Below are 13,227 nucleotides of genomic sequence, written 5' to 3' on the forward strand. Positions count from 1 at the left end.
TGGCCCGGCCACTGCTGGCCACTGCTGGCCACACGAGCGAGAGCGCCAGCGTGGTGGTGACCGAGGGGCAGCGTCCATGGAGGTGTGACTCCTTCTTGCATAAAGTCAGTCACACGATTATGTCATCACCCCTTGCATTTTCCAACAGTGTGCTGCTCTTCACTGATTTACCTGATTTTATTCCGTAAATGTTGGCTTGTTTTTAAAGTCTTAAACATGATCCTCAAGTTTTATTTTCGCACGTAAAGATGTCATTAAAATGACACATTTTGTGGTTTAAAACCACGCGTGAGGCCCTGTAAACAGTATAGCCACCCTCAGAAACGACACGACACCCCGCGTACTTTTCTGTCCCTGATGTGCTTGGGCGCCGAAAGCGCGTTTTTTCAACAGAAACCAGTGACCGGAAGGCTGCGCCCTGCCGCCCTGGGGACTCTCGCTCCAGCTCTCGGCTTCTCTCTGATTCCATTTCCTCGCCAGCCCCACACACTTGTGTTTGTCCTTGAATCACATGGCCCTCGGATCCCTAATTGTCCCCCCTTTCAGCTCCTCCTGAGTTCACGGAGAGGTCACTAGACCGACATCATGGCTTCTTGTGGGTGATGAATAATTCTGAAAGGTTCCTCTTAACCACCCAAGAAGTAGCACTTCTCTCGTGTGGTTTGGGCACTGGGTGGGTCTAGGCCACTGCCAGGGGGGTGCCCAGCTGTGGACTGGGTGAGGCCAGGCTGCGCGGGGAAGCCGGTCTCAGAGACCTGGGTACCGTGTCCCGGGTGTTGTCTGTACCACGCCCGTCTCCGCTCACATAGAGAGAAGGGGCACCATGAAGCTGCCGTGAAGCAAAGGGTTTTTATATCCCACCAGGGGAAACAGGCCCCTTCCGTGCCATTCCAACCAGGACACCTCGGTGTCCCGGCGTCTCGGACGGCGCGGGTGATGTTGCTGCGCGACCAGCACAGCGGTCCACCTGCTCCCCAGGCCCGGTGTCGGCCCGCCGCCGCGCGCCTGGCTCCCCCGACTCACCAGAGCTGGACCACGCGCCCGAAGGCGCCGACGGACACGTCGGTGATGGAGTCCCCATTGAGGTCTGCGTAGCCATCCAGGGACCTGCCGAAGAACTGCAGGGGGCTCCGGAAGGCTCTGTCGGATCCCAGGATTTTCTGAAAGGACATGGGTGACATGAAATTACAGGGCGAGGCCACTGAGACGGACAACACGGCAGCCACTGCACAGCCCGCAACCTCCTCCACACGGCCACGCCCGGGGGCCTCGGTCTCCGCGAAACCCCATCGATTTTCCGGGCTCTTCTTATCTGACCTTTTTTTCATTCCTGCGGCCACATTGCCATCAAAGAGACAGCACGAATCTTTTAACATAAAACCACAAACCAGCACAATGTGGTGGAGGAGCAGCGGCCTGGGAAGGAGCCGATCAAGTTCAAATCCCAAGTCCGGTCTGACCTCCCTTCCTGCAGGTCTCCACCCCAAGGTGCTTCTCCTCCCCGTTTGAAACACCTGACACCTCCCGTCCCCAGACGCTTAGTCCCTGTTTCATTGGAAATGTCCCTTATCATTTATTACTCTCTGGAACTCTTTATCCTATTCATCTTATTTTTCCTCTGTCTCGTCCACAAGGACGGATCAGTGAGATCCACGAAGAGCAGACGTTTGCCCGGGTGTCTGCAGCGTCTGCAAGGCCTAGGACAGTCCCGACCCTGTTAGGAGATCACGGAGCAGTGACAGAAGGAGGGGATAACGCTGTAAGACGAGGAGGGTGAGTGGAAGGGTGGAGCGTGATTCCCAGTCGCTCTGGCACGACGACGACCACACCGGCGTGTGAGCACGTGGCCAGGAAACGCGCGCCTCACCTGCGAGCACTTGGTGCGGATGGTGCCCTCGTGGCCGTTGTAGATGTACACGGCGCCGGCGTTGTGGTTCTCCAGGGGCGCCCCGACGATCACGTCGTTGAGGCCGTCCATGTTGACGTCCGAGAGCGCCGCGATGGCCGAGCCGAACCGAGCGTTCTCCGCGCCCTCGGGGCCTTCCAGGAACCGGTGCCAGTTCAGAATGCCCTGCGGAAGGGGGACGGGCAGGATTACGGCAAACCCGGCAGCCCTGGCGATTAAAACTCACAGCAGATGAGGCCGAGCCGATGCGCAAACTGGTAAACGTGGCCAGGGCTCTAAACCTTGAACTCAAAATTCCCCAAACATGGTAAGAATTTCAAGTAATGATATCCGAAAGTAAGGTCATAGGATGTGGGGTCATAAATCAGGGTGAAAGGAGGGAATTCTCCTTAGCGACACAGCCTACCTAGAACATCCATTCCCTTATCTCCTTTCCCCTCAACACTATCATCTGCACCTGTTTCCAACCTCGATTTAAAATGTTTATGGTGAAAATGGAATATGCTGAATACAATTAAGGTACAGGCAAAATAAAATACGATATCTTAATTTAGACCTTTACGTAAAACTTACTGAACAATGGCATAGTTATAATGGTATAGGAAGAGCACAATGAGATTGTTAATATACACGATAAGAAACACTAAATAACCCCACCCAAAGAAAATCCATTTCCTTGTAAAAGATGCAGATTTTTTTTTCAGACTTTGAAATCGAGAAGGGAAATATTTCACGACTTCACAGGAGAGCAACATTCATCGCCATGAAACTGGGTCAGTGCTGGCTCCCCCTCCTCTACGGTTAGCCCCTAGAAACCAATTTGCTGCTAAGTTTGAGAAAGTGTTGGATCTTCTCACCTTCAGCAGTTATTGATAATTCATAATAGTTGACAAGCAAGAAATATTTAAGAAACTGAGATTTGGTACATTTTCAACCAAGTAGATATGCCCTTTCCTTATTAAATGCTCAACTACACATTCCCTATATTCTTTAGAATGGTTTTAATTGCTTCTGCTCAAGGTAATTTTACATTAATTTAAATAACTAAGTTGGGGCACAACACCCCATCAACTAACAGGTGGTATTTACTATATCGATAGCAGCTCCTCTTTTCCATCCCCGCTTCTCTGTGGTCATCTAGTTTCCTATGTCACTGTCCTTAGGTGGACGGACGTAGAGAGCTTTGTCTTCCAGTTGGACAAACTGTTTTTCCATGTTAGAGAATGCTGAGCTTTATGTGCAAGGACTGGAAAGTTAGGAGTTGGACATACACCTAAATGTTACAGTGAGCGGTGGAATTTCCTGACTAAACGAATGCAGAAAGCGTCCGGGATTGTACGGAGGCTTCCAAAGTGCCTGGCACAATCCGTCCATTTCACGTAAAAAGTAAATAAGATTCCTCTGAGCTGTTATTACAGCAAAGAAGAACAAGTGGGTACGATACTTGGAAAATACACAGACGTGTGTGTGTGCATGTGTGTGCACTTAAAACGACATGCACGTATAATGACTTTATTTGTATAAGAGAATATGTATTCAAAGACTTCTCATGGAAGATGTCAGTGCATAACACATTAAGCTCTAGATTCATGTAATTTTTTTCTTTTTTTTAAGATTTTATTTACTTATTTTTTAGAGAGGGAAGGGAGGGAGAAAGAGAGAGAGAGAGAGAGAAACATCAATGTGCGGTTGCTGGGGGACCTGGCCCACAACCCAGGCATGTACCCTGGCTGGGAATCGAACCTGTGACACTTTGGTTCGCAGCTCATGCTCAATCCACTGAGCTACGCCAGCCAGGGCAGATTCATGTAATTTTTAAAATTATAACTAAATGGTGACATTCTCAAAATGAAGACATGTGATCCATACTGTACATGAACATCGTTATTCAGTGATAATAGACTCTCTTCAAGTACATGCAAACATGCAGGCGAATGCTCATTTATCACTACGAACGCGGATGAGGCCGATGCAACGACGTTGTTACCTTTGTGATCGTAAACAGGTAGACGCGTCCCTCCTCCTTCTTCAGGTCGTTCATGTACATGGGCGCGCCCACCAGGAGCACGTCCGTCACGCCGTCCCCGTCCACGTCGACCGCACACAGCACGCTGCCGAAATAGGAGCCGATCTGCAGCGGGAAAGCATAGCACCCTCAGGATTCCCGGGGTCCGCACACCCCCGACGTTACACTGACCTCGTGTCTCCTCGTTCGACAGAGGCAGAGCGAGCGTTGACTCCTCGTATAGAAACCTAAAGATGGGCAACACCCCCTTCGCTCAGGCTGCATCATCATCACACACTTGGCTCTGACACCGCAGGGTGCACACAAACCACCAAGAACATACCTTTAAAAAACACAGATTCCCGAGACCCATTTCTAGGGGTTCTGAGGCAATGCCTGGGACGCGATCCCAAACGCAATATTTTTATAAACCCTCCGGGTGCTTCTGAGGCTGGTGGGTCCAAGCCCACACTGAGCAGACGCAGCAGGTGTGTTCCAGAGAAGAGGGGGAGGAGGAGAGAAAGGGGGAACAATGTCGTGCTTCCACGGAAAAATACACTGTAGTAGAGGAGAGTACCAAGTGTCATGTGACCAGACTGCAGGGGGGCAGGAAGGCTTCGGAAGATCAGGTATTGCAGGCACGGCATCTTAAAGGACGCCAAGGAGTTTTCTAAGTGAAGAGGGGTGGGGACACACGTGTGAGGTCAGTGTCCCTGGCCTGATCGGGGACAGGAGGGTAATCACCGGACAGGTTGGGCTGGGAGGGTGAGAGGGAGAGGAGGCGAGAGGAGGCAGGCTGGGGATCGAATGTTCATCGGTTCGGCCACGTTCCGCCACGTTCAGCGCGTGCCCCGGGAATCCCTCTGGAGTGTTCGGAAATGAGTAAGAAGTTATTTCTTCTGCAACATTTTCATTGTTTTTTTTTCCCCTCAAAATAAAAGCACCCTTTTAAAAAATATTAAAGAGGAGGGAAAAGTATGTGGCCTCAACTGGTTTGTAGTCAAGGAAATGGAAGACTTGGGTCTTCTTAGTCCTGGAAAACCCAGAGAGGCCATGGGATCGGACTCCCTCCCGGAGAGGAGACACCTGCACGGGCCGGTTTCTCCAGGGCAAGGAAGAAGATTCCCGGGGGCTGCCAGAGACCCGAGGGGCTCACCGCACACAGGTGCCTGGGCCGCGGGTCAAAGCTGCTTGGGAAGGAGACGGGAGTCTACCCGCTCACCGCCGCTCCCATGGGTCACACCCGAGACCGTCACGGTCGTTTGACTATGGAACTGTCACACATCAGAGGAAAGTGGCCGAGAAGACAGTCGCTTTTAGCGAGCTCAAAGTGACAGGACCCCACTCCCTTCTCATTATTTCTCCTTCAAATCCTCGGCTCCCGGCAGGGGCCTGCCTACAAGCCAGCAGCCAGGTGCCCATCGCTGGGGCTAAACGATGCCCGGCATTCCTAACCCAGGGGTCGGAAACGTGGAGTGGGAAGTGGCCCAACGGTGCCGGCCGTGCGGCCAGCTGGGGCTGGGCTTGAGTGGCAGCTCCACCCACGCAAGCCACGCTACCCGGCAAGCTGGTTGACCTCTGCGGAGCCTGTCAGGAGGAGGCGGCAGGTCTCGGTGCTGCTGGGATGACCTCAGGGACATTCGAGTAAGCGCAGGTGGCAGTCACAGGGCAGGCCCTCGGCGGGGGGGGGCGCTAGTCTCCCTTCCCTCCATCTCCCCGTGGGCCCCAGCTCTGCCTGCAGTCCGTGTCACCTTCTCAATGAGAAGGGACTCTTTACCTGGTCGCCTCTGTGAGCCTGAACCACGGTGACGTTGCCGCTCTCGCTGACACGGTAGAGCACTATCTGGCCGGTGTAGTTTGCCCGAGGAGCACCCGCGACGAAGTGGACCCCCCTTCCATTAGAGATCGCGGCCACAGAGTAACCTAGGAGAGACGGAGTCACAGAGTGTAGCAGCTGGCCCGGACGGGCTCCGCCGGCAGAGGCGGCCACAGGCCCTCGGCTGCCAGCTGTGCGGCGCGGCTCCGTGTCCCGAGCCTGCCCCCCGGGGCACGTCCCGCTGTTTCTAAGATGAGCTGCGCCTGCGCTTTGACCAGCGGCACTGCCCTGTGTGGGCGGGACATCGGACTCTACATGCTGGGTGGTCCCCCCCACCGGCCGCTCAGGAACCTGGCCCACAGCGACGGATCCTCTGACAAGTCACCAAATGGGTGAGACAGGGAAAGGTGCAGCAGAGTGGGGAGACCACGGGCTTGGGAGTTGGACGGTCCCCGCTTCCCATGCTGCACCTGCCACCTTGTGGCAGATTAGTAAGCTCACTGGGTCTCAAGGGCACAGTGGGGACCATGAGACCGCCCTCCGAGGGCCGTGGGAAGGGTTTAAATGGTCACGTGAATTTCTATGGACAGCCCAGGAGCTGCCCCAGAGGAAGCGTCCCAAATCGAAGGCGGCTTGTCGTAGGAACAGAAGACTGGGAATTCTGCATTTACGAAAGACCATCCATCCCTTGCTGTGTTGGCTTTTAGGAACCACTTCCGTTTTGGAGAAACACAGGAATCCCACCACCCGGAGAGTGGAGAGATCAGCGAGTACAGTGCAGGTTTCGTTAAGGAGTTGTGGGCACAGGTCTGACTGGAGACACAAGTACCGTGCGTAACGAAAGAGTAAGTAGATGACAGTTAAGGGCCGTGCGGAACTGACCCTGGGACCCCACGGTGGCGGGGGAGGGGCGCCTTGAAGGGAAGGGAGGGTCAGGCTGCTGCGGAGTCCGGTGCTGCGGGGCCTCACCTAAGTAGGAGCTGTGGTTTCTGTCTTGCAGAATCTCCTCGAAGGCTTCCTTGGGGAAGATCAGAGGCCCGCGAGACGTCTGCTGAACTACGGTCCCGCTCCAGTCGTAGGCTCCGACAGCGCCCAGCATCAGGACATCCTACAGTGATGGGAAAACCACGAGGGAAACACATCTCCTTTAAAGTGCAAGGATTCAGCCCTGGCTGGCGGTAGCTCAGTGGACTGAGCTCGGGCTGCGAACCAAAGCGTCGCAGGTTCGATTCCCAGTCAGGGCACATGCCTGGGTTGCAGGCCATCATCCCCAGCAACTGCACATTGATGCTTCTCTCTCTCTCTCTCTCTTTCTCCCTCCCTTCCCTCTCTAAAAATAAATAAATAAATCTTGTTTAAAAAAAAAGAAAAAAAAGAAAGAAATGCAGAATCTCAGGCTGGTCCCCAGATCTGATGGGACTGAATCTGAAAAGAGAGAGAGAGAGAGAGAGAGAGAAAGAGAGAGAGAGAAAGGAAGGAAGGAAGGAAGGAAGGAAGGAAGGAAGGAAGGAAGGAAGGAAGGAAGGAAGGAAGAAAGAAAGAAAGAAAGAAAGAAAGAAAGAAAGAAAGAAAGAAAGAAAGAAAGAAAGAAAGCGTAAGGATTCAGCGTAGGCAAAGCGCCGACATCCACCGTCCAGGTTTGAGGAAAACAAACCTAGGCAGGATGAGGTGATAATCACCCGCACGTCCGTGGTCTATCGCAGAACGGCTCTTCTGCACATCCGTGCTGGAGAACGAGCCTCCTCGTGGCCATGCTCCCTCGGCTTTAGTCGCCGTGACGCACCACGCACACAAAGCCTTATAACGAGCGATAACCAGGAGGAGGAGTGCACAGCCGTACTCAGGTCTCCCCCGAAAGCCGCGCATGCGCAAAGGCCGCAGCTGTGAGCCTTTGGGAAGGAGTCAGCAGGGACCCTACGGTCTCACGGATGCACAGAGAAGCCCCCGCTGGGGCGTGGGGCAGCCTGAGAGACAGGAAATGCTCACCCGCCATCTCCCTCCTGTCCCATCTGCTTGGAAATAGCGCAGCTACACGAGTCACCCTCAGTCCCGACCGGGGTGGCTCAGTTGGTTGGTGCACCATCCCATGAACCAAACAGTGGCCAGTGGGGCTCCCAGTCAGGGCATGAGCCTGGGTTGTGGGTTTGGTCCCTGGTCTGGCCTCATACAAGAGGCAACTAATCAGCGTTTCTCTCTCACATGGATGTTTCTCTCCCTCTCTTTCTCCTGCACTTCCCTTCTCTCTAAGAACAAATGAACAAATAAATAAAATCTTTTTTAAAAAGGCACCCATAGCTGCGACGGCCCATCTACCGCCAGGGAACCGCCGCAGGCCAGCCCCGGTGGGGGCGGGCGGAGGAGACCATTAGTGCGGCTGGACTGCACCCCAGCCTGAATATTCAAACCTGGGAGTCCTTGCAGAACACAGAGATGCCCAGGGTGGGATGCATTATTTTTAAAATTTTGATTACCTATTAGGAAACATTTCGAATGGAAAAATACGAGCCGTTAAAAAATAGCAAGTTGGGAAATGCTGGGTTTGAGCCCAGGAGACCATGAGACCGCGTGAGCGACCCTCATAAATCCAGGACTCGGAATCTGGGGAACGGGGAGGGGCTCCGGGGAGAGTCCAGAGACTTCGGGTGTTGGTGCTCAGAGTTCCCTGTGGGGGGTTCATTCGCAGTTCCGAGGGGGAAGGCCTGTGACTTCTGTGAGTGTCTCTGAAGACTGGTGACCCAGGAGGAGTCAGCGCCTTTACTTCCAGGGAGAAAGCAGGTCTCTGTGTCTCTGGCCCAGTCCCCTGAGCGAGCGTACGCCGCCCCGAGTATTTCTCAGGGTCCCTCCCTCCTGCTGCAGCTCCCTCACACCCCGAGCAGACTGGACGCCGAGGCCGGGGGGTGGGGGTTTCTGAGAACGGCCTTCCCTGAGCTACGGAGATGTCCCACCTCACGCTCTCCTGACGCCTTCCTTTTCCAACCACAGCAACTCGGAACTCAGCAAGGACAGTGGTGACAGGGGTAAGCGTTTTTTGTTTTTTTTTAGAGAGGGAAGGGAGGGAGATAGACAGAGAGAGAAACATCAATGTGCGGTTGCTGGGGGTTATGGCCTGCAACCCAGGCATGTACCCTGGATGGGAATCGAACCTGGGACACTTTGGTTCCCAGCCCACGCTCAATCCACTGAGCTACGCCAGCCAGGGCTGGTAAGCGGTTTTAATGAGCTTTTCCAGTAGTTAATTGGCTCAAAGGGAATTCCTGCCATGACAATGCCCTGGATTAACATGGTGCCTGTCCCCTGGAGCGCTCAAAGGCTTTCTTGTACAGGACCATCTTTTTTTTTTTGTTCTGTGCACACAAAATCCCTGTGACTCAGGGAAGGGAAGGCATGGTGAGCCCTTCGTGTCTAGGTGGCCAGTCGGCAGCACAAAGAAGTTCAAGGACTCTGACCCGGAGTCAGAGCCGTTGGTCCCCGGGCGGCTGTTTTTCCCACGGGAGGGGCAGGGCCACCGCGCCCACGAGGGTCGGGGCCTAATGACACCACGGCAGGAAGTCACACGATATACACACGTTTTCAGGAGCGTAATCTGCGCTGAATCCCACTTGCGACATTTCCATCTGGAACTTATCTCCTCCTTGGACGGTGCCTGGGAAGTGTAGCAGTTTCCAGAATTAGATGGCGGTCATCAGTTCTGAATCGATTCTTCAGTCACGCGTGCGCATGCGTGCCCACACACACACACACACACACACACACACACAGTCCCGAGGTTCTGAGGTTCGCTCACAGACACAGAGCTGGCGGATGGGAGAAACCACTGAGGAAGTGTTCCAGCAGGTACGGAAACCCTCCGTAGCTCCACGGCACAGCTGCAAGCTGTCATTACTCTTGATTACGTAGGAACACATGCACTGACATGAAGTTCCGGACAGCAAAGATCCCTCAATGTAGGGGACGGGGAGAGGAAAACTGAGGCCATAGCCTTTTAGGATACAGCCTATCATGACTAGCTAAGAAACTCTCTGCACTTTTAGCTTTAAATATTGGTGCTAATGTTTAGCTTTTTAAATACAGGAACTAATGAATGCGTGCCCACCTCAGGTGGCAGGTGATGGGCGGTGCCCACGATGCTGACAGGTGCGGGGTCAGCCTGCAGGGACCGGCAGTCAAGACTGAGCGGGAATGTAACCCCCTGGGGAGTTCGACCCAGTTCAACGCGTGTGGTGCCTCCGACTCAGCCCCAGGAGACTCAGTTAGTGCTCACGTCCACACACCGTGGTCACCATTGCGGGGACTCATTACTCCTTGCAAAAATGGAGCTGAATTCCTGGAGCGCCACTTTTATAGAGAGAAGACCGACTGCGCCCCGAGACGCAGTCCCTTGTTTGGAAGCTGTGACCACGTACACAGCACGAGTGGAGAGAATTCTCAGTACAGTCACGCAGAGTTCCCCCCAAGCTCGTCCTGTAGGTGACGCACTTGTAGGTAGCTTTTAGACCGCATCAAGGTTGTTCACACTCACGCCACCGCAAAAGAGCAGAATTATGACAATGGGCAGCCAGATCATTTCATTTCAGGGAGTGTGAGGTTTCGACAGTGATTTAAACAATTCAGGAGCCCCACAGGACGTGTAAGAGGCAATACGACTTTTTGGATAGAACTTTCTAGTGGATTAGGAGACTAAGATACGACTGAGGAACGAATACTGAGTCGCTCCAATCCCCTGGGACCTGGTTCTGGAAGCAGTACTGGTTACCTAGTAGGTGCTCAATAAAACATGCCTTTCACTTCCAGTAGTGATTCGGGTTCACCGTCAGGAGCCAGGTTTGGGGTCGTAGGGGCCTTTTTACCGACCCGAGTGTGGGCCCCCGTCCTGCATACAAGTGACGCCTGGAACCTGGGCCATTTCCCCTCCGGCCAGACCTTCCAAGGCCGCGTCTGTGCATTATTGTTGATCTGCCAAATGCTTCCTTGAAATCCTAACGACTAACACTCTTCACCACATTTTTTTAATTTTAAAGGTATACGTGTTTACAAGCAAATTGAAAAATTGGTGAAATTAGGTAATATGGTGTAAAAAAGCAAAACTTTTCACAATGATGAAAACACCAGTGCCAAAAGGTAAAACTATTTACAATTAAAATAGATGCTACTAAATTGCCTCCCAAATGTTACAGAATTTATCACCTCATCAATAGTCTATGAGCTTCTTGCTTCTCCATAATCTGTCCAAAATTAAACATTACTAATCTTTGTTATCTTTTAAACACCAAGTCACAGTGATTTAATTTATGCTTTTAAGTAATTGGGAATGTGTTCTTATGTTTCTTGGCCATCTGTATTTCATCTTTTATGAGATACTTATTCATATTTGCCTAGTTTGCTTACTGACTTACAAGAGTTCTTTTCATACGAGACACACACATTAACATTCACAGAGCAAGCTGCATCATAAAATCGAGAATTCCCAAAGCCCTGGCTGGCGTGGCTCAGTGGATTGAGTGTGGGCTGCGAACCAAAGCATCGCAGGTTCGATTCCCAGTCAGGGCACATGCCTCGGTTGCAGGCCACGACCCCGAGCAACCACACATTGATGCTTCTGTCTCTCTCTCTATCTCCCTTCCTTCCCTCTCTAAAAATAAATAAATAAAATCTTAAAAAAACAACAACAACAAACGAGAACTCCCGAAAGAAGTGTTTGGGAGGAAGCCGGTGGGAGGACCCGTCTCACCTTCGATGCTGAAAATGTGCTCTCCTATGGTCGCTGCCTTTTCCAGCAGACCTGCCTCGTCAGACACGTTGAAAAAGTATCTTTCGGTTGGAACGCTGGCAATGGCTTTAATTTCTTTTATTAAGTTTTTCGTATCGAGGGCATTTCTGTTCAAGTACCCTAGAACCTTGAGAACAGAGGGAGAGGAGGAAACGGCCACTGTCGCTGGGCTGTAATGTCCCCTGCAGCACTGTCTGGGCGATTTCTGACCGCCACCGGCCCTCTGGACAAGAGAACCCACCCGCCCTCATGGACAGGACGACCACCAGCGAGAAGCAGAAACAGGGTAAAAAATTTCTTTTATGTCAAGCTTCGCGAGCTGATGAAAAGGGCAGTCTTGGGAAGCGATGCTACAAGGAACATGTACCCGTGTGCGGAAAGATAACTAGAAGAAAAGGCACTCAGCCCTGGCCGGTGTGGCTCAGTTGGCTGGAGCGTTGCCCAGACACCAAACAGTCGCCAGTTCAGTTCCCGGTCAGGGCACACGCCTGGGCTGTGGGTTCGATCCCCAGTCAGGGCGCACACGGGAGACAACCGATCGGTATTTCTCCCTCACATGGATAAGTTTCTGTCTTCCCCTCCCCTCTCTCTGGAGTCAACGAGCGCGCCCCTGGGGGAGGAGGTACAGAAGGGCACTTACTGCTATGCCGAACCTCAGGATGCTGTCCTCGTTGCACTGCTCGATGACATCCTTCAGCATGGAGCCGTCGTGCGACTCCCCGTCGGTCACGACCACCATGACCCTGGTGGCGCCAGGCCGCCCCCCCGCCTCCGGCGTGTAAGCGAAGTCCCTGGGGCAGACAGAGGTGGAGACTCACCACCAGCACGGGACGTTAAAACGCACCCCTCTTCTGGGCAACAGACCCACAGAACCGCTCGCTTGGAGCCCAGCCTATCGTGACCGAGGGCGTCCCCCCACGTCACCCGGGGACGGGCTGAGGGACGCCCTGCCGGCCGCGGGTGGAGAAACATAAACGGGTAACTCCTGCCGGGCCACAGAGGGAATCTCCGTGGGTTCCGTGGTGTGTGTTACGTGTATGCACACGCATATGTACATCAGGAACCCTTAGAATTACCTTCTGACAAAATTAAATGCATTAGTACTAACCGACATCAAAAATACTCAAAGTGGTCCTAAATTTTACTCATTGAATCTGAATTTACTTTTTCAGTACAAATTGTTCTTTTTTTAAATAGGTATATGTGCTAAAAAAGCATTTGGAAAGACATATACTGAAAACCTGACACTAAACTCCTGTTCCAAAAACGCTCACGATCTTCGTGTCTCGTGTCCTAGAAAATGGTCTGTCTCCATGGATATGGGCCGCCCACCCCCAAACCAGGGGTGTCCAACCTCTGGCGTCTCTGCGCCGCACTGGAAGAGGAAGAGTTGTCTTGGGCCACACATTAAATACGTTGTGACACATAATCACAGAAAGTCTCATCAAGTTTTACGTAAATTTACGATTTCGTGTTGGGCCACATTCACAGCCATCCTGGGCTGTGGGTCGGACACCCCTGCGCGGGCGTGGTGGGCAGCATCGCCTGTCTTTCTGATAGAGTCCTTTCCCTCTGCCAGCACAGGGACGCCCCTGCTCCTCCCTTCTGGCCCGCGGGACGTTTCAGCGCTGGGGGGTGTTCTAGCTGTGGAGCCGATTCCCGGTTTCCGGGCGCCCAGGCCGTTTTGAGCTTCTCTACCAACGCTGTAACAAATGCCCCTGTGACTCTGGGTT

The 13,227-nt window shown here is 52.9% G+C and overlaps 1 protein-coding gene across 1 annotated transcript in view; it reads right to left on the minus strand.

Annotated features, from left to right (window-relative positions):
- Nucleotides 1–13,227, minus strand: part of ITGA2 (integrin subunit alpha 2) — an 80,047-nt gene that overhangs the window by 26,147 nt on the left and 40,673 nt on the right. The window contains exons 8-15 of the mRNA XM_045839904.1: nucleotides 12,135–12,285; nucleotides 11,456–11,621; nucleotides 9,294–9,370; nucleotides 6,697–6,835; nucleotides 5,689–5,834; nucleotides 3,894–4,037; nucleotides 1,868–2,071; nucleotides 1,024–1,160 (exon numbers count right to left, since the gene is read on the minus strand). Of these exons, the coding sequence (XP_045695860.1) occupies nucleotides 1,024–1,160; nucleotides 1,868–2,071; nucleotides 3,894–4,037; nucleotides 5,689–5,834; nucleotides 6,697–6,835; nucleotides 9,294–9,370; nucleotides 11,456–11,621; nucleotides 12,135–12,285 (1,164 nt within the window). The remainder of the gene's footprint in view (nucleotides 1–1,023; nucleotides 1,161–1,867; nucleotides 2,072–3,893; nucleotides 4,038–5,688; nucleotides 5,835–6,696; nucleotides 6,836–9,293; nucleotides 9,371–11,455; nucleotides 11,622–12,134; nucleotides 12,286–13,227) is intronic.

Source organism: Phyllostomus hastatus, unplaced genomic scaffold (genome assembly GCF_019186645.2).
Source record: "Phyllostomus hastatus isolate PE091 unplaced genomic scaffold, TTU_PhHast_1.1 phas_contig_329, whole genome shotgun sequence".
Taxonomy (NCBI): Eukaryota; Metazoa; Chordata; class Mammalia; order Chiroptera; family Phyllostomidae; genus Phyllostomus; species Phyllostomus hastatus.